General features: G+C 45.6%; 1 protein-coding gene across 1 annotated transcript; it reads left to right on the plus strand.

Annotated features, from left to right (window-relative positions):
• The first annotated feature begins 13,717 nt into the window (after positions 1-13,717).
• Positions 13,718-24,526, plus strand: TRIM31 (tripartite motif containing 31). The gene is given in 13 exon segments (XM_078001056.1): positions 13,718-13,748; positions 14,469-14,968; positions 15,604-15,683; positions 16,733-16,864; positions 16,866-16,959; positions 18,324-18,346; positions 19,201-19,316; positions 22,186-22,260; positions 23,261-23,333; positions 23,648-23,680; positions 23,682-23,732; positions 23,734-23,861; positions 23,864-24,526. Coding segments are annotated over 13 exon segments (1,431 nt in total). The 3' UTR covers positions 23,959-24,526.
• The last annotated feature ends 2,258 nt before the right edge of the window (positions 24,527-26,784 follow it).

Raw genomic sequence — 26,784 nt, forward strand, 5'->3', positions numbered from 1 at the left:
TTTTGTATCCTTTTTGTTTTCTTTTCTTTTTTCTTTTTTTTTTTTTTTTTGAGACGGAGTCTTGCTCTGTCCCAGGCCTGAGTACAGCGGCACGATCTTGGCTCACTGCCTCACTGCAACCTCCGCCTCCCTGGTTCAAAGGATTCTCCCGGCTCAGCCGCCCTAGTAGCTAGGATTACAGCCACGCGCCACTGCCCAGCTAATTTTTTGTATTTTTAGTAGAGGCGGGGTTTCACCATGTTGGCAAGGACGGTCTCGATCTCCTGACCTCGTGATCCACCCATCTCGGCCACCCAAAGTACTGGCGTGAGCCACCGCGCCCGGCTGTATCCTTTTTCTTGAAAAGGTCCAACACCGTGTAAGCTTTCAAGCCCCACAAACCTGGGCCATCTCCCCGTCCCAGGAGAGTTCCCCGGCAGTGGGAGTGGCCCAGACAGGCTCCCCAGATAGGGCCGGTTTCCAACAGAAGCCCTAAGGAGAGCTGAACTGGAAAACAAGTCTCTTAGTAGCGCTGGTCCTATGTGTCAGGGCTCAGTGGATAGAGGAGGAACAGGTGAGCAGCAGAGCCCCTGCCCAGTGCCCAGCGGTCAATTCCCTTGGAAGCTCTGCTAAAAGTTCGTAACCGTCCCAAGGGGGCTGCGGCTCCGGGACTCAGGCCGTTTTGAGTTCCTATCTTTGCGGCGGCTCCAGAATTCCAGGGGGCAAGGCTTGCGCTCTGTCGTTTGCAGAAAACCGTTGCCAACCGGCATCTGGGCCCTCGGGTGTTTCCAGCCCCACCTCCTCCCAGCCTTTCTTGTAACTAACCTGATCGAATGTGTGAGTTGGGATTTCTTTTAAAAGCCCACCTCAACTGAAATTGGGACAGTATAATGAGGATTCCCGCTCCCCCCACCTTCATCCCAATCGGTTGCTCTTCAAATACAGCTTTTCTTTTTTTTTTTTTTTTTTTTGAGTCGGAGTCTCGCTGTGTCGCCCAGGCTGGAGTGCAGTGGCCGGATCTCAGCTCACTGCAAGCTCCGCCTCCCGGGTTTACGCCATTCTCCTGCCTCAGCCTCCCGAGTAGCTGGGACTACAGGCGCCCGCCACCTCGCCCGGCTAGTTTTTTGTATTTTTTTTGGTAGAGACGGGGTTTCACCGTGTTAGCCAGGCTGGTCTCGATCTCCTGACCTCGTGATCCGCCCGTCTCGGCCTCCCAAAGTGCTGGGATTACAGGCTTGAGCCACCGCGCCCGGCCCAAATACAGCTTTTCTAAAACGCCGCCAGTCACCTGGGGGTGGGGGCGCGCTTCCGGCGTTCCTGGGAGCTCACCGCGTGGTCCGCGCCGCAACCTACCTAACCTTCCCCAACTGCCGTCCGAGCTGCCCTACTCTTCGCCCGGTCGCTGATGCAGAGGCTGTCAGGCCTCTCTCTGCGTACGAAGCCCATCACAGCACCTGGGCCTGCAGCCAGTGCCGGCCTGTCCTCTTCCCACCCCAAGGCAGTCCTCTTGAGTCTCCACACCGCCTCCTTCGGATCCCTCCTCAGCCCGCGGAAGTCAGGTCGCCGGCTCCTCACTTGGGTCCTGCGCACCTGGGGCTTCTCACAGAGTAGCCGTCTCCATTCTACGGATAGGGAAACAGAGGCCCAGAGCCCCACCCCGAGAGTGGTCTCCAAATGCTAGTACTGTGGCTATGGAAAGATTTACATTTTATTTCCTGCAAAAAAGGCAGCCTCAGAGAACTGGCCTCCAAGCCTTTTCCGTGCAGACCCCCAATCCTTCAAGTCACCACAGATCAATTCAGTTGGCAAAAGCTCTAAGAACAGTACACCCCAAACCAATGGAATAAAAAAGTTTAGTTGAGCCTGCAGAACTCTTAGCTGGCTTACAGATTTCTAAGGCAGCATTTGGCACCTCTGTTTTCTGTTTGGCTCCTCTTTTGGCCTCTAGAGCTGACTGCGGCTCCAATCTCTTTGTCACATCCTGGTCTGCAAACTGAGACCTCTCAGGGGCCATTACGCCATAGGGCAACTCCTTATGCCGTTGTCACACTGAAGCTAGAATTCTCAAAGCTGGAGCACTGAGGTGTCTGCATTTCAGAGGTCCCAGCCTGAATATGTGCACAAACAGGCTTCTTGTTTCTGAGCCCAGTGAAGAGGACTGCTCTGACTCCAGTTCTTCTGAAATATTGGATGTGTAAAATGCAAGGTTCTCTTCCAGCCCTGACTGGAGGTGATGCAGCAATGTGTGTATGCAAGAAAAGTCCATGCAAATTTTATACAGACTTTACTACTACAGAAAAGAGAATCCTTCTGAAAGCTAAGGCCCAGAGAAGAGCAAACTACTGAAAAACTAAGGCCTGCATCGGAAGGGCTTCTGCTTCCATTAATGGACTAATTCAGACCAAGCCTCCAAGTGCAGACAACTAAAAATGCTGGGTAAAATATTTTTAAGTATCTTGCTTAAAATATTCAAAGGGTAGTGAGGAATTGCTGGGCCAAAATTTGGGAAAGAAAAGGAACGTGGAGGTGAGCCTGCAACTGGGGTTGCTTCTGTTCTGAGAGCATTTGTTGAAGAGAGTTTAAGAATCCAAGCTGCATTTTTGGCAGCCTTGAAAGGCTTAAAGGGAGTAGAAATTGTGTCCCAAGCCCAGAAAATCTCAAGTAACCACTGAACTTGTTCAAAGTGACTCTAAACTGCTAGTGTCAAAAACAATCATTCTGGGAAGAAGATAACAGCATCTTAGGCCTCAAATGCATCTAGCAAACAAGCAAAAATAACCAAGCCCCAGAGAGGTGAGATTGCCATAAGAAAAGCAGAAACAGGCGGGGCGCGGTGGCTCATGCCTGTCATCCCAGCACTTTGGGAGGCTGAGGCTGGGGGATTACTTGAGCTCATGAGTTCGAGACCAGCCTGGGCAACATGATGAAACTCCGTCTCTACAAAAAATGCAAAAGTTAGCTGGGCATGGTGGTGCACACCTGTAGTCCCAGTAACTCGGGTGGCTAAAGTGGGTGGACAGCTTGCGCCTGGGAGGCAGAGGTTGCAATGAGCTGAGATCACGCCACTGTACTCCAGCCCGGGCTATAGAGCCAGACCTTGTCTCAAAAAGAAAAGAAAAGAAAAGAAAAAACAACAACAAACAACAGAATCAGACCCATGGGGCTTCCAGCCTCTGGGGTTATTGGGCATAGACTGTATAACAACGTATATGCTATCTTCAAAAGGATAAAAGCCATGCATGAAACATTTGGCAGAGAGCTAGAAATTATAGCAAGTGACATAGCAGACTTTTTGGGGGAAAAGGAAATCTAGATTGAGACAATGATGGGCACTAGAGTTATAAAGTCATGGAAACTCAAGTATGGTGGCTGTGTTGGTCAATCTGTGAGCCTACAGAGAAACTTGAGAGGTTATGTGACCACAGAGAGAAATGGAGAGAATAGCTTCCTATTTTTCAGTTCAGTTTTTTGCTACTACAAAATTATATAACCAAAAATAGATGATTTTAACTATGTAACTTAAAGGGTTATACATTCACTTGGCTCAAAAAATAATATATTAAAAGGTACACATTAAGTAGGATTGTGACCACCTTGCCCTTCATTCATTCCATCTACCACTACCCCCATCCCGGGCCCACCGGTACAAACTTTTGTTAGCTTTCTGTGTATCCTTTCAATGTTTCTTTATGTAAGTAGAAGTTAAATACAACTATATATTGGTATTTCTCGCTTTTATTAAGCAAGGTTTTGCATTCTAAACACTGTTCTGTCACTTAACAATGTTGCCTAAAGATTGTTGTCATTGGAATATAGAGCGCCTGTATAAAATGGCTCAGTTTAGTATGGCAACTGAAAAATTAGCTGTTTTGTGCCAGGTACCATGGTAAGTGCTGAGGATGTCAAGATGAAAAACCATGATCATGGGTAAGAGCTTTTATTTTCACAATCTTAAGTGGAAAAATTTTCTAGAATTTGGCTTTGGGAGGTATTAGATTGCTGCCCCTGGGTACTGCATCCCACTGCTTCCCGTCCATCTGCAATGTGGACTCACTGGCATGGTTGGCCCGCGTTAGCTGGCTTTGTGCATTGGAGCAGCTGGACGCCAGCCCAGGAGTTTCTGGAAGGCTGGGCCCAGCAGTTCTGTGCCCACGCTGGGCCAGAGCACACCGCTGTCTTGCAGGAGAGAAGGGAGTATCAGCCTCTACTCCACAGACTCAGCAGAGGCTTGACTTCAGATGTGAGCTGACCTTGAGGCAGGACCAGTCTGACTCAGGGATCCACTTTAAGGTGCTGTCAGGTCTCCGTGGAGCTAACGAATGGAGTAGGGGACCATGGGGGCAAAGGGTAGTCAGACAAATGGAAGGAGAGGCATCCTCATTTGGAACAAAAGCTGTCTGTTTTTAAAGACCCCGTAAATGGTTCAATATTAAAAAAAAAATTTTTTTTTTAAAAAAACAATTTTTAAAAACACTCTTGGGTTAAAAACATTGACTAAGGATATTTTACATAAATTAAATAGGGGAAGATTTGAATGGATGTTCTGTATAACTAACACAGAGTTTCTTTTCTGAAGAGAACTTTGGACTTTCGCCTATACCTGACACCTGAGCCATTGTTCTCTGATTAAAGGTGACATTTTTATCTATAGGAAAGTCATAATTCAAGATCAAAAAAGGAGCCCTTTTACAACGTTTTTACAATACCCCACCCTTGTGCCCCCACCCTCTACCACCCAACCAATCTCCAGGAATATCTTCTTTTTTTTTTTTTTTTTTTGAGAAGAGTCTCACTCTGTTACCAGGCTGGAGTACAGTGGCATGATCTCGGCTCACTGCAACCTCTGCCTCCCATGTTCAAGCGATTCTCCTGCCTCAGCTTCCCGAGTAACTGGAACTACAGGCATGCGCCACCATGCCCAGCTAATTCTTGTGTTTTTAGTAGACACAAGGTTTCACCATGCTGGCCAGGCTGGTCTCGAACCCCTGACCTCAGGTGATCTGCCCGCCTTGGCCTCCCAAAGTGCTGGGATTACAGGAATGAACCACCGTGCCCGGCCCCCAGGAATATCTTATATTAAATACAGAAGTTGATAGGCAGGCTTATCTTTCATTCCCACCCACATCCATCCCTCTTCCCCACCCTCTGATCAGCTGGAAAAATTTGGAAAGATGGAAAAGAGATTATTCCAGCACAGGGGAAGGAAGATCACTTGTCAGATTGCTAGGAAAAGCATACAATGCTCAGTTAAACTTGAATTTCAGATGTACAACAAATAATTTTTTAGTATGTCTCAACTATTGCATTATTCATTGTTTATCTGAAGTTCACATTTAACTGGGTGTCCTGTACTTTTATTTGCTAAATCTGACAACCCTATTTGGCAAATCTGGGTCACAGGGTATCAGGCCGACTGGAAAAGACAGTCAAGGAATGAAGGATAAATTTAGATGAAAGGGAAGAGGCCCATGGAGGAGGAGTTGGACTGTATTCTGTAGAAAATGGGGACCAATTGAAGGTGTCAGTGTTTTTTTTAAGTAACATTTATTGTGGGATTTTTTTAAATTGTAAAAGCAAGTATGCTAATTGTACTATATTTGGAAAGTACAGAAAAGTATAAAAGAATATAATTACCCTTAATTTCACCAACCAGCAGTAACAACTGTCGACACCTTGCTGTTAACTGCCTGAAAACTGATGCCAGTTTTCACATTCTCAGGCCCATTTTGACAGCTCTATTGAAAACTGGAACCATATCGCCTGCTCTTCATGTCCCCTTTCTGCTTTATTTTTTCCTCCATAATATTTATTTCCTCCTTAGAACCTTCATGTGAAAAAAAATATATTTCCTCCTAATGTATGATTCATTTGGTTAACTGATTTACTGCCTGGCTCTCAGTGGGTGGGGCTTCTGTCTACTTTATTCACTGTAATACGAGTGCCTAGAATTATGTCTGACACATAGTAATAAATATCCATTGTAATGAACAAATAAATTATCCTTCTGGTTTCTTTTCTCGATTATATATGCTTTTGATTATTTCCTTATGTAACCATAATAGATTTGTTGCCCAACAGGCACAGCAAGTCAGTCAGCTGAAACCTGGTTGCAGCAGAGAAAGAGGTTTAATCGTAGGGCCACCAAATGAGGACATGGAAGGGAACTTCAAATCCATCTCCCCAAAGAATTTGGAGCTAGAGATTTTAAAGATTTTGGAGTGGACCAAAGTGATTGGCTGAAGAGTGCAGGGTGAAGTCATGGGACAGGGAGATGAAGAAGCTGTATTACCATGCTGAGAAAACAGTTCCTTCGTGGAGGTCTTAAACTAGTTGTCATCATCTGTTCTGCTGAAATTCAGGATCTGCTTAAGCAATTCTTTAAAAAAATTGTTTTTAATTTAATAATTTTGTTTTGTAGAGTTGGGAATCTTGCTTTGTTGCCCAGGCTGGTCGCGAACTCCTGGCTTCAAGCAATCCTCCTGATTTGGCTGATTCTTATGTCAGAAATCCTACGTATAGCAACAACGGGGATATGACTGGTCAGTATCTAGTGTTACATAACTTTTGGTTTCAAGGCAGTGAGTCAAAGTGCAGCCTGATTAAGGCTTAATTATAACTATATTTCTGTCCAGAATGATTGTTAACCCTGTGAGGATGGCTTCACTTAGGGAAAATTTTTAGACATGAAATTGCTGGGCCAAAAGGTCTTAGGTGCATTTAAAAATGATTTTGGTATATATTGCCCACATACAGTTCAGAGGGGCTAAACTGGCTCACATTGCAGCTGCAGGATTGTGGAGTGCCTGCACTGAAGTTTGGAATAGAGGGAAGAGGAGATGAGCATGCTCCATCCAGTAGGAGGTGGAAGGGTCGGGAGACCCCTCGTGAAGAGCTGGAAACTCTGATCTGGGGTTGGGGGGATGGAAGGTGGGCTCTGCAGTGATATGGGAGTTCATCTGTGTGTTCTTTTGCCAGGACCTCCATAACAAAGTACCACAGGCTCAGTGGCTCTAGCAGCGGCAATTTATTTTCTCAAAGTTCTGGAGGCTGAGAGTCCAAGATCAAGGTTGTTGCTTGTGAGGCCTCTCTCCTTGGCTTGCAGACGGCCGTCTACTCACTGCGTCCTCACAAGGTCTGTCCTCACGTGGAGCATCCCTGGCGCCTCTCTGTGTGTCCAAATCTCTTCTTATGAAGACACCAGTCAGATTAGACAAAGGCCCACTGTGATGGGCTTATTTTAACCCTAAGGACTTTGACTTTTTTCCTTCTCTTGCCCAAATTTCTACCTAAGTGGCCTGGGGAGTGATGCCCTACAAACAGTAGAGTCTCATCAGAGGGGTTTTATTTAACCCTATATAATGTGGCCTACTTTCCAAACTGGCTCTGGCATAACATAACAAATAAGGAAAGAAATCAAAACATTTTAACCCCAAATATGTTTCCTTGCCATATCTTGAAATTGCCCTGCAAAGTCGTCTCTCGTGGGGGAAAAATCTACATTCTATAGAGAATCCCCTTTTCTCTTTTTTCAGGTCCAGGAGATAATCAACTAAGAGTCTGGCACCCTTTTTGAGTCTAATAAAAACCATTTACAATCTATTGTCTCTGAAGCCTGCTACCTGAAGGCTTCCTCTGCACATTAAGAACTTTGGGCCAGGCGCGGTGGCTCACGCCTGTAATCCCAGCACTTTGGGAGGCCAAGGTGGGCGGATCACCAGGTCAGGAGATAGAGACCATCTTGGCTAACGCGGTGAAACCCCGTCTCTACTAAAAATACAAAAAAGTTAGCAGAGCTCTGTGGCGGGCGCCTGTAGTCCCAGCTACTCGGGAGGCTGAGGCAGGAGAATGGTGTGAACCAGGGAGGCTGAGCGTGCAGTGAGCCGAGATTGCGCCACTGCACTCCAGCCTGGGCAACAAAGCAAGACTCTGCCTCAAAAATAAATAAATAAATAAATAAATAAATAAATAAATAAATAAATAAAAGTAATAAAACAACTTTGGTCTCGGCTGGGTGCAGTGGCTCATGTCTGTAATTCCAGCACTTTGGGAGGCCGAGGCAGACGGATTACCTGAGGCTAGGAGTTGGAGACCAGCTTGACCAACATGGAGAAATTCCATCTCTACTAAAAATACAAAAAAATTACCCGGGCGAGGTGGTGCATGCCTGTAATCCCAGCTACACGGGAGGCTGAGGCAGGAGAATCGCTTGAACCCGGGAGGCAGAGGTTGTGGTGAACTGAGATCGGGCCATTGCTCTCCAACATGGGCAACAAGAGTGAGACTCCGTCTCAAAAAAAAAAAAAAAAGAAAGAAAAAGAAAAATAACTTTGGTCTCTTTGGGAGGTTGAGGTGGATGGATCACAAGGTCAGGAGTTCAAGACCAGGCTGGCCAATATGGTGAAACCCTGTCTCTACTAAAAAATACAAAAATTAGCCAGGCATGGTGGCACACCCCTGTAATCCCAGCTACTTGGGAGGCTGAGGCAGGAGAATCGCTTGAACCTGGGAGGCGGAGTTTGCAGTGAGCCAAGATCGCATCATTGCACTCCAGCCTGGGCAACCAAAGCAAAACTCTGTCTCGAAAAAAAAAGAAAGAAAGAAAGAAAGAAAGAAAGAAAGAAAGAAAGAAAGGAAGAAAGGAAGGAAGGAAGGAAGGAAGGAAGGAAGGAAGGAAGGAAGGAAGGAAGAAAGGAAGAAAGGAAGAAAGGAAGAAAGGAAGAAAGGAAGAAAGGAAGAAAGAAAGAAAGAAAGAAAGAAAGAAAGAAAGAAAGAAAGAAAGAAAGAAAGAAACGCCCTGTTTTTCCTACCTCCAGTTTCGAATTTCTATTTTTAACTAAATAAAATCTAGCTCTCTTGTTGGGAGACTGGTTATAGGGTATCTATCTCTGTGTAAGCTGTCCCTTGACTTCATTCCGACCCCACCGTCCCTGACTTATCTTGAAGCCTAAAAATCCTTTTGAAATCCCATGTGCATTTTACTTTTCTTATAATATTCTTTCTAGTCACACTTCGAATGCACTTTAAGTCATTTGCCTTGAGGCTTTCGAAAAAGATAGTGCCCATTAACACTCCAACCAGCAACGTATGAAGTGTCCCATTTTTCCACATCCTCGTCAGCTCGGGACATTTTTGAAAAATTTTGCCAATCTGATGAGTACAAAGTTTATCTCATTTTTGTATTTGTATCTCATTATTTGTATTTTCCTGAGTAGTAGGGAAGGAGTTGAACTTTTTCTTAATTTTAGAATTTATTTTAAAATGCCTTTGAATTTCTATTTCTATTTCTATCCATTGTTCATTTTCTACAGTTTTCCTGTTTTAACTAAAATATTTTATTTTGGAAAAACTTAATATAGAAAATAATAGAAAATCATATAACAAGCACCTTACAACCACAACCTAGAATTAACATTTTGCTATGTTTGCCTCAGATTTTAGAAAATTAAATTTTACAGATAAATTTGAGGTTCCCTCTGTCCATTTAGTTTTCTTCTTAGTTCCATTGCTCTCTCTCTCTCTCTCTTTCCTCCCAGAAGTAAATACTGCCATAAATTTAGTATGTATCCTTTCAGACCTTGTGTTTAAACTTCTATCACACATATGGAAACTGTAGACTATATGAAGTATTGTGTGTTTCTAAGTGTATGTAAATCATTGCATACTCATTACTGTTTTGAGACCTAGCCATAGAACTACATACAGATCACTGGTTTTCCCCCAGAGGTTTTGTCCCCCAGGGACATTTGGTCATGCTTGGAGACATTTTTGTTTGCCCCAACTGGGGGATGGGAGTGCTACTGGAATCTAGTGGTAGAGGCCAGGGATGCTGGTAAACATCCTACAGTGCACAGGAGCACCCCACACCAAAGAATTATCCAGCCTAAAATGTCAACAAGTGCTGTAATTGAAAAACCCTGATATAGTATTTATTCAGTATTTTGCTTTTATAAACAATACTACACTTAACACTGTTACATGCATCTCTGAGTGCACATGTGCAAAGTTTTCTCTAGAGGGGCCGAATCACACAGGGCGTAAGAAGGCTCTAGAGGCTACCTGGGTTCAAGTCCCCATTCCACTATTTACTTGCTGAATGACCTTTGGGGCAAATTACTTAATTTCTCTTGACCTCCATTGACTTGTCCTCAAAATGGGAATAATAATACTTCCTTATATACATGAGTTAATATGCAAAATGCTTGGGACTGTGCCTGGCACATAGTAAGCATTCAAGAAATTTTAACTTTTATTTGCTGGTAGTTGTATTTTCATCATCATCATTATCATTACATAACCTTGAAATGAAAGTACACCGTTTAAATTCTACTAAATATTTTTAAATTACTGTAATTTATACTATCACCAGTAGGGTATAGGAGTACCTATTTCTCTATGTCCTTGGCTATATTTGATATTCCAGACTTAAGATATAAAATGGTATCTTATTTTACTTTAATTGGCCTTTTCTTTTCTTTTCTTTTTTTTCTTTTTTTTTTTTTTTAGAAAAGGTCTTCCTCTGTTACCCAAGCTGGAGTGCAGTAGGGCGGCTAAAGTGCAGTGGCATGATCACGGCTCACTGCAGACCCGGCATGATCATGGCTCACCCAATCCTCCTGCATCAGCCTTCCAAGTAGCTGGGACTGTGGGTGCGTGCCACCATGCCTGGCTAACTTTTGTATTTTTTGTAGAGACAGGGTTTCACCATGTTGTCCAGGTTGCTCTTGAACTCCTGCCCTCAAGAAATCTGCCTGCCTTGGCCTCACAAAGTGCTGGGATTATAGGCACGAGCCAATGAGCTCAGCGTGCATTTTCAAGATTGCTGTTTTCATATACTTATTGGTTAATTGGTTTTATTGCTTTGCAAATTTCCATTTCATTCTCTGTTCATTTTTTTGATTTACTATTTAATAAAAACATAATGTAAAAAGCATTAAAAAAAGAAAAAAACAATGTATTTATACAATTAAAAATTCACAAAATGTAATATATCGTTCAAAGAAAAGCCTCTCTTCCACCTGTTCCCCGGCTAGTCAGTCCCTCTCCTTACAGACAATCATTGTTAGTTATTAGATTCTTATCCTTCCAGAAAGAACTTTTATGGATATTCAAGAAAATAAGTATATTTTTTCTACCCAAATGGTAGCATAGTACATGCATTTTTCTGCATTATTTTTTTCTTTCTTCACGTAACCACGTATCTTGGTCATATTTTCCATTTGTAAATGAAGAACTCCCTGATTCTTTTTTATTTCTATTCAATTATAAAGCTGGGCTATAATTTATTTAAACATTTCCATACTGATGTACATTTAGGTTGTTTTCTAATATTTTGCTAATGCAAACATTACCACAAAGTCCAAAATAAATTTATATGTGTGAGTATATCTGTAGACTAGTTTCCCAGAGGTGGAATTTCTGGGATAAAGGGAACGAGCATTTGTAGTTTTGAAACATATCACATTATTTTCCTCCATAGACATGCTACCAATTCACATTGGGCCAGAAATGTGAACCCTGAGGCCGGGGAAGCTTCTGTAGCTGGAATCCTGAGGCAGGGAGGCTTGTGTAACATGGTGGGGCTGTTTAGTCTGACAACTGAGCTGCCTCTGGCCTTCACTGGCCTCTGAAAAGGTGTCTCATCCCATTAGTTTTGGCTGGTCCCCTCCAGATCTGTGCACCTGCTGCTGCATGGCTCTGTGTCTACTTTCTTGTGTGTGATAGCTGTCTCATGTGCATTAGAGCTCTGCATCATTTCCTGTTGTATGGCTAATTTTTATAAACTCTATGCCTCAGAATTGGCTTGGAAGTCCTTTGGAACTAACACAGTACCAACTCTCTCAAGACCCTAGCCCTTGCAAATTGGAGACTTTGGTTTCAGACTACTGAGCCTACTAAGAGTTTAAGATTTCCATTCAAGGGCTGGGCACAGTGGCTCATGCCTGTAATCTCAGCACTCTGGGAGGCTGAGGCAGGTGGGTCATCTGAGGTCAGGAGTTCAAGACTGGCCTGGCCAACGTGGTGAAACCCCGTCTCTATTAAAAATACAAAAAATTAGCTGGGTGTGGTGGTGGGTGCCTATAATCCCAGCTACTTGGGAGGCTGAGGCAGGAGAATCTCTTGAATCTGGATGTCAGAGGTTGTAGTGAACCGAGATCATGCCATTGCACTCCAGTGTGGGCAATAAGAGTGAAACTCTGTCTCAAAAAAAAAAAAGAAGAAAGAAAAAAAAATATATGTGTGTATATATATGTATATGTGTGTGTGTGTGTGTGTGTGTGTGTGTATATATATATATATTTTTATATATATATATATCCATTCAGTCCAGTGGATGGATAACCCGGGATAACAATAATAATTCTGAGACAGTAAAGCACCTTTGAAACACTATAGATTCTCCCTTTTTATGTCTAAATTTCTTTCCTCATGAAGCCATCAGTACCTGTTTGGTGATAGTTGTTTGAAACTCTCCAGTGGTGTTCATATGAGTATTTTCATTCTCTCTGCTGGCTTGCCCAGCTTCATTGAAATACCAATGTTCTATTAAAATATTTGTTTATCATTTTTAAAGATTGCTATTTGTTTTCATTAATGCTGAAACAAGAAAGAATAAAGAAGACTTAATATGGAATAGGAAACCTGGAATTAAGTCTGAGATCTGTCAATTATTAGCTGGATGAGCTGGAACAATTAGTAGTGTCTCTAAACCAGGGGTTATCAATGTGTGAGCCCCCATCAGGAGCATCAGCATCTCCAGAGAATTTGCTTAAGATGTCAATCATCAGGCTCCACCAAGGACCTGTTGAAACAGAAAGTCTCTGCTGGAGTTCAGCAACTCTGAATTTTAACAACTTTTCCAAGTGATTCTGAAGAACACCGAGTTGCTTTGTTTGAGAAAGGATAAAGATAATTTCTCACAGGTGAGACTTAAATGAGGTAATATAAGCAAAATAAATCTATAAATCAGGGTCATAATGTCAAATGCCTTCAAGGGCCCAGGAGATGTGAGATAGCAGAGAGTGGTGGGGAACATAGCCTCCCTCTCTCTAAAGGCATCTACATTATTATTATTTTCTAAATCATCATGCCAGTCAAACGAAACCTGTCAAAAGTTAAATTATGCTTCTAGGGGCCAGCAGTTTAGGAGTGTAAGTAAAACAATTTACAGATGTTAGGCTGTTTTAATTTAACCCGAAAGCAAACAAACAGAAAGGTCTGGAGATATAACATTTCTGAAAGTCTTTGGTTTATGGCAGTTGCTATAAGGGGAGCCACGTAATTTATAGTCTGAACTGGACATTTCTGAAAGTGAAAGGAGGTGCTATTAATAATTACACCAGGACAAAGTGAAACCCAGGATGGTTCCAGGCAAAGCAGAGTGTATGATCACTCTGGTTATTATTACAAAATCATCCACAAGCCCTGTTTGACTAAGATTAAGATCAGATAAAAATTAATGGTGTACTTCTTGTTGGGGACAGGCAGCTGATAATGGAGAGTGGGGAGGTGAGGGTGGAAGCTATACTAAGGGAAGGGGTAGGGAGGAAGTACCCTTTTTTTTTTAAGACAAGAGGCAAGGAGGGAAGGTTAGGGCATGAATGTACAGAAGGGAATGTATGTGACACTGGTTGATATATTCCTAGTCAGAACAAAAGCCATAGGAGAAGGCAAGTCAGGGATCAGAGAAGCACCAAGAAGGAAGAAGAAGCACATATAGACAGAATTGGCAAAGCAAAGAATGGGCGTGGAGACACCAGCATCCTGGAGACGTACAGAGAAAAAATCAACAGAGGACAGACCACTACAGATGCTGTGGGGAGGCAGAAGATCACCGGGGCAAGAGCAAAGTACAAAAACAAAGAACAACTTTTCAGAAAGGAAGTTCCTTGCCTCTCCTACTGAACTAGGGAGTGGTTGGTTGGCGCTGTGACTGGAAATTCCCCAAGGTAGGTGATGATAACCTCCATGTTTTCACAAAATTCTGTGAGGAACCAAAGTACCTGAGGTAGAGAATTGCCCTTCCCTTACTTTCCAGATGCTCCACCAATGCTTGAACTTTGCATACAAGATACTCAAAGCATTGCAGTGAACTGGCTGTGACCTTTCAGTAGGCATCACCACCCACCCCTCCACTCCCTACTCAGAGCTGATTGGGAAATCCCCTGTGAGTGGTGTTAGGTGCCCCGGTCATTCTGATCTTAGTCAACCACCATACAAACATACCTTTAGTCCAAAGTTCAGGACAACTTATCTCACTTTATAAGCAGCCTATTATACATTCAAAATATCCATTTGTTCTTAAGAGGTAGCAAGGTAGGACTGCCCATCTGTTTTCCTCTTTTTATAATATTTTCTAGATCCTAAATGTTACCATATTCTATCATTTCTTTATTTTTTTTCTCCCTCTTCTTTTCCTCTCTCTCTGCTCTTCTAACTAATTGGCAGAATCTCTGACCTCCATCTTCTCTGACTCCCTTCTCCCTTCCTAGAGACAGTATCCACATTGGACTCCGGGACTCCTACAGACTTGGCACAGCTTCCTACAGTCTTGAACCAGCCCTGCTGTTCTGTCACGGCCAGTGGGTAGTTTGTGAACAAACTGCAAGAGGAAGTGATCTGCCCCATCTGCCTGGACATTCTGCAGAAGCCTGTCACCATCGACTGTGGGCACAATTTCTGCCTCAAATGCATCACTCAGAGTGGGGAAACATCATGTGGATTTTTCAAATGTCCCCTCTGCAAAACTTCCGTAAGGAAGAACACAATCAGGCTCAACCGGCTGTTGGCGAATCTAGTGGAGAAAATCCAAGCTCTACAAGCCTCTGAGGTGCAGTCCAAAAGGAAAGAGCCTACATGCCCAAAGCACCAGGAGATGTTCTATTATTTCTGCAAGGATGATGGGAAGTTCCTCTGTTTTGTGTGTCGTGAATCCAAGGACCACAAATCCCATAATGTCAGCTTGATTGAAGAAGCTGCGCAGAATTATCAGGTAGGCATTTGAGGTTCCCCCATCAGCCCAGGAGTTCAGTGAGGCCCCGGAAACCGCTACCTTCCCACTGACGGTTTGCACCTCATTGCCCCGCCCTTTGGGCTTGAATGGGCAGCTCGCAGTCAGGCACAGTGGGTTCAAAGAGCTGAGTTTGGGGAACTGCTGACTCTAAATCAAGGCACAATGGAGAATGGAAAGGATGTGAAAATTTGACTCAGAAGGTTTGGGCTCAAGTCCCGTCTTGTGAGTTTACTGTACAACCTGCAAGGAATCACTTTACCTCTCTGAACCTCAGGTATCTCACCTTTCAAATGGCAAAAACAAAGCATCTCTCTTAAAGTTGTAGGTAAGACAGATGAAGGCAAGTTTGTAGGAGTTCTTTGATAATTCCAAAGCACCATCCATAGTCCTAGTTAGTCATAAATAACCATGTTCTGGTCACTTAGGTCACTCAGGCTCCAGATTTCTCCCTTCCCAGCAACCCCTTTCCCCACCAGCTTGAGAACGGCGAGTCCTTAATAATTACACAAGGACTCACCTGGAGAGTGTTACCCACTCTCCTAAGAGACCAGGAGGATTTAATGAGGCCCAGAAATCTCCAGGCACAGCCTGCCCAAACGGCCCTCTCTCCGCAGGGGCAGATCCAAGTCTTGCAGCAAAAGGAGGAGACAGTACAAGTGAAGGCACAAGGTGTACACAGCGTCCGGGTCTTCACATAAGAAAAACTCCATCCCACCATCTCTGGAAGCAGAAACATCTCTGCCAAAGCTCCTGGAATCCCCTATTACACTGACCCCTCAGAAAAAGATCCAGTGATAAAGAGTGGCGCAGAGCGGAACACAGCGCCAGAGGAACAGACTGGGACAGAGGGCCTGGGCGGCGGGTTGGGCCATGTCCTCTCCTCTGCGCCTCAGCACATGACCCGCCAGGCGGCATCACCTCCCGCGTCGGCCTCATTATCACAGCGGGCTGACTGCTCAGTCTCCATCTGCAGACGAGGTGGGACACGGAAAACCCTTAGAATCCCAAGTACAGGTTTTTAAGGCCCAGTTGCGCCCTCAGCGGATTCCCCAATTAGAAAACGAAGACATTGGCCGGGCGCGGTGGCTCACGCCAGTAATCACAGCACTCTGGGAGGCTGAAGATCGCTTAAGCCCAGTAATTTGAGACCAGCCTGGGCAACATAGCGAGACTCTCGTCTAAAAACAAACAAACAAAAAAACTAGCAGGGCGTGGTAGCACAGGCCTGTCGTCCCAGCTACTAGAGAGACTGGGAGATGAAAGTATTGTTTGAGCCTGGTAGGTTGAGGCTGCAGTGAGCCGTGATCGTGCACTGCAGTCCAGCCTGAGTGACAGAGTGAGAGCCTTTCTCAAAGAGAGAGAGAGAGAGAGAGAGAGAGAGAGAGAGAGAGAGAGAGAGGGAAAATGAAGACATTGTGACCCCACTTACCTATTTTCCTGTGTGTGTGAGAGAAATAAAATCTATATGAAAGATTATAAACTGAAAAGCCTTCTGGAAATGTATTAGACACTTCGTTGAAGGCAAGTAATAAACCATAAATTAATAATTTCGCTTAAAGCTGAGCACTTAGTAGGTGCTTTTAAATGTTTCTTCTCCTCTCCTTTCCTTTCTTCCAGGTCTGCCCTGGCACATTGCTCTGGTTGGGAATTCCATATAAACTTAATAAAATTAATGGCTGAATAAAGTGGGCTAGAAGGACATTTTAGGCCATCCTTTCATCCTCTGCCTGTCCCTGTTTCTTAGGACCAGGTAGAACATGAGAAGCAAAGGATCCTTACAGAATTTGAACGCCTGCATCAAGTCCTAGAGGAGAAGAATTCCCTGCTGTCACGGATTTACTGGCTGGGTTCTGAGGGAGCCGAAGCGGGGAAACACTGTAGCCTCCCCTGAGCCACAGTCGAACTATCTCAAGAAGCTCATTGATTCCCTAAAGACCAAGCAGAACATGCCACCCAGGCAGCTGCTGGAGGTGAGTCCCTTGAGGGCAGAATTGCAGAGAGGTAGCAACCCATCCCTAGTCTCAGGTCAGAGCATGGACCACTGGCAGAATACCTGAGATTGCCCCACCATCCTACCTCCAGCCCAGTGCTGTCCAATAGCAATATGTGAGCCGCATGTATTAGAATGAAAATGTGAGCCACATATGTAATTCATAAATATAATTCTGGCCACATGTGTGATTTAGAAATGTAATTTCAGCCACATATGGAATTACAAATTTTTCTAGTTAGCCACATTAAAACTATAAAAGTGAAATTAATTTTAATAAAATATTTTAACTCAATATATCTGAAATATTATCCTTTCAGCCTGTAATGAATATTTTAAAAGTATTAATGAGATATTCACATTCCGGGTTTTTGGTGGTGTTTTTTTTTTTTTTTTTTTACACTGAGTCTTTGAAATTGTGTGTATGTTTTTCACTTTGGCACATCTCAATTCGGATGCTAAATTGTCGATTGTTAAAGTAAAATATAGTCCTACCAAACCAATAAAGTTGTGTTTAATGGAAAAAGTATTTTACACTTCTTCTATTTATTTTTTCTTTTTTGAGGTGGAATCTCGCCCTCTTGCCCAGGCTGGAGTACAGTGTCATGATTTTGGCTCACTGCAACCTCTGTCTCCTAGGCTCAAGCTGTTCTCCTGCCTCAGTCTCCCGAGTAGCTGGGATTACAGGTCCCGGCTAATTTTTGTATTCTTACCAGACACAGGGTTTCACCATGTTGGCCAGGCTGGTCTCGAACTCCTGACCTCAGGTGATTTGCCCACCTCGGCCTCCCAAAGTGCTGGGATTACAGGCGTGAACCACCGTGCCTGGATTCTATTTTTAATTTAAATTTGAATTAGCCAGAATTCCCAATGTTCCACAGCCATGTGTGGTTGGTGGCTACCGTATTGGACAGTGCAGGTCCAGCTGGTGCTTAAAACAAGCTGAGGTGATCCCTCCTCAAGTCATCTCCTATTCTCCCACAGGTTCAAAAACCTATTTATTTATTTTAAGAAAGATCATGCAAAGCCATTCTAGCCTTTCTCCTGCCCTGGCTAGCAGTGCTCCCCTGTTCAGTCTCAGAGCCAAATTAATCTTCTAAATCTCACTCTTCTCTTCTTCACTCAGTTCTTCTTGAGGTTGAAATACTCTGCTTACTGGCAGAGCAGGTGCTTCTTGGAGAAGCCCTCCGTGGTGAGGAGAGGGGAGGAGGATGGGGTAAGAGAGACTTAGAGGGGTTCTCACTCTTCCTGCTCTGCCCCACATCCGGCAGGCTCTGAACCTCCTCCTTGGCTCCTGGGAATCAGCCAAGTGCTGAGGCTGTGCTATTTCTCTTTCTCTTCTAGGATATCAAAGTCGTCTTGTGCAGGTATGATGGGCCACCCCAAATATATTTTGCCTACTGATTCATCCACGTACAATTCTCAACATGTATCCAAATGCAGTCAACATTCCTCTCTCAGAAATACCCACCCACCTCTAACTTTGCATTCACACTTTTAGGCTGCAGCCGGGGAAGGCCTGTGCCAACCATATTAGCACATGGTTGGTTGTTAAAGAAATCAACTGTTTTCTCAGGCTTCCTGCTTCTTCAGTACAGATTCTATTATTTCCTGAATGCCCCCTTGCTCAAATGAATAGCTCCGGGGTCCCCTACTCTGTCTCCCTGACCCTGTTTTTTTCTCTCCTCTCTGTCTCCATCTCCCATCTTCATTTCCATATCTCCCTATGCCCTACCTCACTCCTGCCCCATATCCCTGGCCCTGGCCTTCTGACTCCCAGCTCACTATCCCTTAACCCTCAGGTTTTTGTTTGTTTGTTTGTTTTGTTTTTTAGATGGAGCTTTGCTCTTGTTGCTCAGGCTGGAGTGCAGTGGCACAATCTCAGCTCACTACAACCTTCGTCTCCCAGGTTCAAGTGATTCTCCTGCCTCAGCCTCCCAAGTAGCTGAGACTACAGGTGCTTGCCACCAAGCCTGGCTAATTTTCGTATTTTTAGTAGAGACCGGGTTTCACCATGTTGGTAAGGCTAGTCTCAAACTCCTGACCTCAGGTGATCCACCCCCTTGGCCTCCCAAAGTGCTGGGATTACAGGCGTGAGCCACCGCTCTCGGTCCTACCCCCAAGTTTTCATCCCCTCATTTCTCAACCCCATGTCTCAGATCCTCCTTCTCCCACACCTCAGCCCCTGATCTCACCACCCCCCTCAGCCACATCTTCCTAGGAGTGAAGAGTTTCAGTTTCTCAACCCAACCCCTGTTCCTCTGGAGCTGGAGAGAAAACTCAGTGAAGCAAAATCAAGACATGACTCCATCACATGGAGAATGAAAAAATTCAAAGGTAAGGAAAAGGCTGCATTTTCTCTAGTCACCTACTTCTAGGAGATTCTCTCCCTGCTCATTCCACTGAAATGGAACTATGACTCGTACATGCCAACAATTCCTGGGCCCTTCTAGTGCCAGGCTCCTGGCTGAGCACTTTCCATGCATCAGTATACCTCCTCCCAGGCATTTCTTACATTCTGTCTTTGTGATATGTTACTTATCTGCTTCCCTGACTCCTGCGAGAGCCATAAAAAGGGGCTGGACCTATTCCCCAGGTGGACACCTGGCCCGGAGCAGTGGCTGTTGGGAAGTCGGTGCTAAGTTGTCTGGTGGACCAGAGATGGCCTCAGGCAGGGACTGTCATCTCTGGCTTCTCGTTCTCTGGTACACGCTGGTGTCTCTTCCTGACTATAGAAGAAGAGAAAATAAATTCAAAATCAGTGACATTTTGGGGAGATCCCTCTTCCAGCCTTACAGGGAAACAAATCAGCAGAACAGTAGTGGATGACTTGGGTTTTAAATGTTCGGACAGGTATTTTTCATAGATCTGTCTGTGTTTGCAACTAGGAAGAAGGGTTGGTATTTGTAAGGACTCCCTTTACTGTGAAGACTGTTTCGGTCTAAGGTGGGCATAAAGACAGCTACATGGAGTCTTCTGAAATTATCACCTGGAGTTCCACACCCTCTTCCCCCACCCTCTTCCCCCACCCCAGCCCCCCATACACCCCAGCCCCCAATACACAAACACTTCCACACCCCAGCCCCCCATACACAAACACTTCCCCTTGGGACTATGGAAAAGGAGGACCAGGGCAATGCCCCAAGATCCCCACCCATTCAGTCAGGAATCTCCACTCAGAAGACATAAACAGGAAAGCATGTTTTGTTTTGCTCTTAGTTTTGTTGTCTGAGTTTTTCTTTTGTCCAGTAACTGCTCTGTTTTATCCATCTCCTCCCATCCCACTGGGCATGATCTCAGTCGATCCAGCACCTTTATTTATTTATTTATTTATTTATTTAGAGATGGAGTTTTGCTCTTATTGCCCAGGCTAGAGTGCAGTGGCGCAATCTCGGCACACTGCAACCTCTGCCTTCTGGTTTCAAGCGATTCTCCTGCCTCAGCCTTCCAAGTCGCTAGGATTACAGGCTCCTGCCACCACATCTAGCTAGTTTTTTTTTTTTGTATTTTTAGTAGAGATGGGGTTTCACCATGTTGGCCAGGCTGGTCTCGAAATGCTGACCTTGTGATCCACCCGCCTCAGCCTCCCAAAGTGCTGGGATTACAGGCGTGAGCCACCATGCCCGGCCTGATCCAGCACCTTTATAGGCTCTTCAGGTCAAGAATAGTTTGGTTCTAGTTTGGAATTTCAATAAAGGAGCCCAGCCCTTTCCACTTCATCAGGTTTGGAGTTGGCAAGACTGGTGTGGTCTGCTCTGTATTTCCTTTTTCTCTTCCTCTTTCACATACATAAACTCACACAAACACAGTCCTCCAACTCCCACCTGGCCCTATTTCCTTCTTTTTTTTTTTTTTCTCTTTATTTTATTTTTACCCCAAAGAAGAAGGCACAATGGCCACTTGACCCCATTAAAGCCCAGGAAATACAGGAGGTGCTGGGGTCCACACACAGGTCCAATCTCCACAGTTCTTATTGTGAGGGTTGGTTCTCCCTGCTCGGGGTGACTGGGTCTGGAACGCATACATGGAGAAGGGTGTGGCTGGGCCCTGAAGCGGCTAATGGCCTTTGTAGGTGAAGTGATCCCAGGCAGTGTTTCCTGTGCTCTAGGTTTGCAGACCCCTCCTAAGAGGGCCCCAGAGTCTCCCCTGAGCAGTCCCCATGACTGGGCTGGTGGCTCTCAGGGAAGCTGCCCATGCTTGTCCCACTACCTAGCCCCAGGCTGTCTTGTGCTGTCTTGGGGCTGTAGGACACTGGGGGAAGGGTGCTGGGCCAGACGCAGCTCCCCATCTAGAGGTTCTACCCTACAGCTCTTCACTCAGTCCAACATCCCTACAGGAAATCTAGGCCAGGAATGGGCCATTGTCCCCAACTTCTGGGCTCATCCTCTACCTGCAAAAGGAGTCTCTTATGCCCTGCTCCTATTTCCGGCAGGGGTGAACCGGGAGATGAAGGCACTCGGCCTCTCTTTGCAGGAGCTCTGTCTTCATTCCCCCTCTCAAGCCCTTGTTCATAGGGAAGAGGGCAGGACTGCCATCCAGGCTTTAGGATAGTGGGGCCTCCCTCTTACGCCACCTGGCTCCTGGGGGTTGGCCCCACAGTAGGCCTTCTGAAGCTGAAGGGTGAAGCCTCAAGGCTCTCTTTGTCCTGAGCACCTACCTTTGTCAGGCAGTGAGAAAGGGGCCAGCTCTGCACTGTCCAGTTTGGTAGCTGCTAGCCACATGTGCCGACAGGCGCTTGAAATGTAGCTAGTCCAAATTCAAACATGCTATATGTGAAGAATCATTAATTTCACAAGATTGTAAAAAGAGGCTGTAAAAGACAGCAATAATTTTTATAATACATGTTGAAATAACATTATTTTGAGAATATTGAGTTAAATAAAATATATAATTAAAGTTAATTTTACTAGTTTCTTTGTACTTTTTAAATATGACTACTAGAAAATTTAAAAATATATAAGTGACTCACATTTGTGACTCATATTACATTCATACTGGACAGTGCTGGGCTAGGCAACCACCACAGGAAAGCAGAAAGGGCATCTCTCAAGGGTTTCATACCTTCCTGGTCCAATAAGAATATGAGAGACAAATGCAGCTTCCACTTCTCCCAGGCATTTCAAATCAGTGCCTTGCTGTGTGATTCTGAGCTCTTTGCTCAACCCCTCTGGACTCTCACCATTTCATCCCATTCTTTATTCCCCAGACCACCTCCAGGCTGATAGGAAAAAAGATGAAAGCAGATTCTTCAAAAGCGTTAATAATAATGACATGAAGGGCTGTAAGTGAGAAACGATGGTTGGTTGCTCCTGCCATTTGGGGAAAGTGAGAAAAGGGGAAGAATTGTGTCTCTATGATTAGATGAAGGCCAGATAGAAGTGAATGCCCATTCCTCAGCCAATTGAGAGAACAGGCATATGGTTGTTTTGTTATTTTAAACTAAGGTAACTCACAAAACAGTGACTAATCCCAAACTTTGAAGTATTCAGAAGTAATAGAAAATTACAAATGTATTTCTTCACTCATAGAGACAGGGAGGAAAAAGTGGGACAAGAAGGAGGCAGCTCCACCTCTGTAGTATTCGCTGCCCTTACAGGGCACCAGGTTTCTGGGCAAACTCCTCTGGGTGTGAGGTCAGGACAGCTCAGGGGATGGAGACCCACTGTAATAACAGCTTGTGCTAAAGTCATTAGAGATGGTTCTGCCACCTAAGATAATAACAGTAGAAGTACTGTTTCTTAAAGGACCACTATATGCACATCTAATATTTCAAAACCCCACAACTATCCTCCAAGGTAGGTGTTACTATCTGCAACTTACAGTGAGGTCCATGCAGCTTCCGGGAGGGGAGGTAAGTTATCCAGGTCATATGATTATTAAGTGAAAGAGAGAGAATTAGAACTCCTTTCTCCAAAGCCAGAAACTACACAACGTATGCCAAAGCCAGAGAGCAGGATTTAGGGATCCTATTTCACCAGCATTTCTCCATGAAAGGAGCTACCGGTGTTTAGAAAGGCCGTCTTTGTGATGCTCCATGACTTTTGCTCTGTTAAATGCTTAGCATCCCAGGCCCCAGAAAGCCCTATAAGCCAGTAGAGAACCTCCTTCTTGTTGTCACTGAGACAACCTGAAAGGTTTCCACACTTCCCCCTGGGTGGGGAATAGGCCCCACTGAGAACCATTGACTGTTCGGATGGATGATGGCAGGGTGTTTGTTTTTGTTTTTAGTTTGCAGCTTCTGGTTATCAAGACCAAATTGGTTTTCTCTCCCCAATTCCTAGGGGGCTTGTTACAGAAAAATAATCATAAAATGAACAAAACCTCAGAGCCCAGGTCATCTTCTCCAGGTAAGAGTCCTGTCTCTGAATACCAAGGGACCTCCAAGTCTACAGGTGGTCAAAATGCTGTATCCACCCAATTCTACCAAATGGAATAAATAAATAAATGAATGAATTCATTTATTCCATTTCCTCAGTTCCTCCCTAAATTACACCTCTGCCAGGAAACAGTGGGTGCCCCGACTTGTTCGGGTGTACTTTCTTGAGTTTCACCTCCATCTCTCCTGCTGCATGTAGAGCTCAGCTGTGCTGTCTGGGAATGGAGGATTGCTGCTGAGATGCTCCCATTGACCTCTTTTCTCCTTTCCTTCTCCCGCAAAGGCCCAGAACAACTACATCAGGGCCACCAAATCGCCACTGCTCAGCCATCCCACTCCCTGTTTCGGGCCTCCTCTGCTGGGAAAGTCACTCTTCTAGTGTCTCCTGGCCTCTTATGCTGAGATTTCTGGTCAAGGAGCCAGCTCTCAGGACACAAAGACAGTTGGCGCTGCGCTGTCCGAGGAGCTCCATGCGGCACTGAGTGAGTGACTGACAGCGATCCGGGCTTGTTTTGTGAGGTTCCTTCAAGTCAAACCAGCTCAGAGAACACGGGGAGCGGTGGTGCTACACGGACTTCGGAGCATAAGAGTAGCGCTGAATGAGTAACTGAGAGCGACCAGGGTTCTTGACTTAGTGGAATTGGGTCGAAGGAGTGGAGAAGGGGAGGGCTCGGGCTACTGAGAGTGGAGATGGGGGTGGGGGTGGTGGTGAAGAGCTGGAGAAGGAACGGACAAGTTCTTGAGGAAAAGGAGGGGAAAACAATCTCCAGCCATCCCGCCCCACGCTTGACTTCTTATCACTTTGGCTGTGGTGCCGCCTAGTGGAAAAAGGAAGTCCCTGCAGCAGTCCCCGCACTCTTTAAGCAGCTGTTTACCGAGGGCACCAGTTCAGCCAGCAGTGAAGTCCAGAGATGAGCAAGGCCAGCCTGGGTCACAGTCCGTCAAACCCCATAAGCCCGCCCACTCTCGCTCTTCCTTACATTCCCACATCCCCCTTCTCTCCCAACCCCTCATATCAGCAAGGGAAATTAATTAATGCGATTTGATAAATCAGTAGACAGAATGAGCCCCCATTCTGAAATATTTAGCAGACTGGAACCACCACGCAAGCCTCTGTAATGGGTGGATGGAGACACTTCTAGCTTTAAATAAACTGTGACTGAACGTAGAATCCTGGTAAAAGAGTGTGTGTGTGTGGCAGGGGATGACTACTCCTCCTTTTATATTCCAACACTTCACTCATCCCTGTGTTTGAGGAACTCCACTTTAGAAAATTACTGGCGCTCAGAAAGTCTGAGCCTCGACATCTCTTATACTAGACTCAATTCTTGTTTTAGACAGGGGAATTAGGGGCCACGGGAAATGGGCAAAGAAGAGATGGTCTCATCTTCGGGTGTTGATGAAAGGAATCGGGCACATTCCTCAGCCCCGGGCTCAACACAAACAAGCCCAGTACAAACACATCCCATCCCACCACATATCTCCATATATCTCTCAAACTTCCTGAGCCCAGTACAAACACAACCCATCCCACCACATATCTCCATATATCTCTCAAACTTCCTGGGCCCAGTACAAACACCACCTGGAAAGTCTCCGATAAGGAGACAGCCGTTCGAAGTTTTACTGAAAGCGCGGGAACCAAAAGAATTCCTTTGTTCCCCTGTAACTTTCGGGCTATAAAAAAGCAAGCACTCGCATTGTTCGGGGCCCTCTTGTATGCTGTGGAATGGAGGGACCACGTTCGAACTTGTAGTAAAGATCCTTGCCGCTTGGCTTTGACTCTGGACTCTGGTGGTCTTCTTTGGGGAACAAACGGTCTGGGCATAACATTGAAACGATCTCACCACCACCACCAATGGGGAACTTCTCTCTGCGCCCACAGAACAACACATTGTGAAATTCAGGGATTAACTTTGAGGAGGAGGACGCGGGGCCGGGCCTAAGACTTCTCTGGGGACCACAAAGGCAGTGACTGGGAAGAGAAAGCCTCTCTGACTTCATGGAGCGGGGCGCGGGTGTCAGAGGAAGGTGGAGGGTTTGGACATCTTGACCCGGGGTTGGCCACCTCTTTCTCCTCATCTTCACACAGCCCCTGTGACACTGGACGCAGCCTCGGCCCACCCGGACCTCATCCTTTCCCAGGATCTAAAGATAGTGACTCTGGATCTCGCATCCCAGGGCAGTTCGAAGAAGCCGGGAGACCACCGACTCTTCTACCGGTTCCGCTGCATGCTGGGCTCGCTGGGCCTTTACTACGGCCGCGGCGCCTGGGGGGCGGGGCTCCAAGGGCCCGGGGGCGGGGCCTGCGTGCTGGACGTGGCCTTGAAGCTGGTTCCTAGGCGGGGCTTCCTGGAGGTGGAGCCCTTGACCGGCTTCCGGGCTCCGAGTGCCCGGCGCTCACTGAGAGCGGTTACCGGGAGGATCTCACGGTCTTTCCGAATAAAGTGGGTGTCCACATGGATTACGAGGGCAGAGAAGTAGTCTTCTACGACGCCACCTCTAGCCCCCACATCTACTCTTTCCATGCCTCCTTCCCGGGGCAGATCTCCTTTTTCCAGCTTGTTTTCCGGCACCCTGGGTCCCTAGAGTTGTTCTTTGCCTTCCTCTGCATCTCCTCCTCACTTGCTTCTCGCTGCCACCAGCCCACTTTGGGATGTGCTGCAGCTGGAAGGGTTGAAGCTAGGCTTCCAGCAGCCCCATGGGAAGGTTACACCTTTCCGGCTTCCTCCTGATCCAGTGCTGATTTCTCTGACCCTGCTTTAAATACTCCATTTTTCAGTTCCTCTCTCCTTACAATATGCCTGGGTCGAAAAGAAAGGCTCAAATACACTAAAAGGCTATACACTAGGCTGTTCATTGCAGCACAGTTGGTGACAGGATAAGACTGGAAACGTTGAAAAAGCTGCCACGTGCAAGCATCCAGCTGCATCCTGGTTAAGACAGACGTAGGGGACTGGACCACTGACCCCGGCTTGTCCCCCGGCTCCTCCTCCATCTTACCTCCTGCAGCCCCTGTGGCCCTGCACAGGGCTTTGACCCATCTGAACCTCATCCTGAAAACCGACATACGCAAAACTTTTCTGGTTCTCCATAGTACTCAGAAACCAAAATGAATCAGGGCCAGATGTATCCTCCTCTCAAACCCACATCACCACCCGCAACAAAAGTCTTGATCATTCCTAGTGTCGCCATGTGAGGGACTGAAGTTAAACCCAGAGAAGGACTGCTCCGGTTTCCTGAGTGAGCCCAAAAAAGTAAAAGGGCGAGGAGGTTGGAAACACAGAGAAGAAATTACCTCTGGACAGTAAAACCCACGATTTGCGCCGTTGTTTGGGATGATTGTGGATTCCTTCCTCTTCCTCCCTTTAGCCCGGCTGGGGACTGGGGAGGCGGATGGGACAAGGAGTCTCTAGGCTTTTCCAGCCG

This window comes from Macaca mulatta, chromosome 4, assembly GCF_049350105.2.
Source record: "Macaca mulatta isolate MMU2019108-1 chromosome 4, T2T-MMU8v2.0, whole genome shotgun sequence".
Lineage (NCBI taxonomy): Eukaryota > Metazoa > Chordata > Mammalia > Primates > Cercopithecidae > Macaca > Macaca mulatta.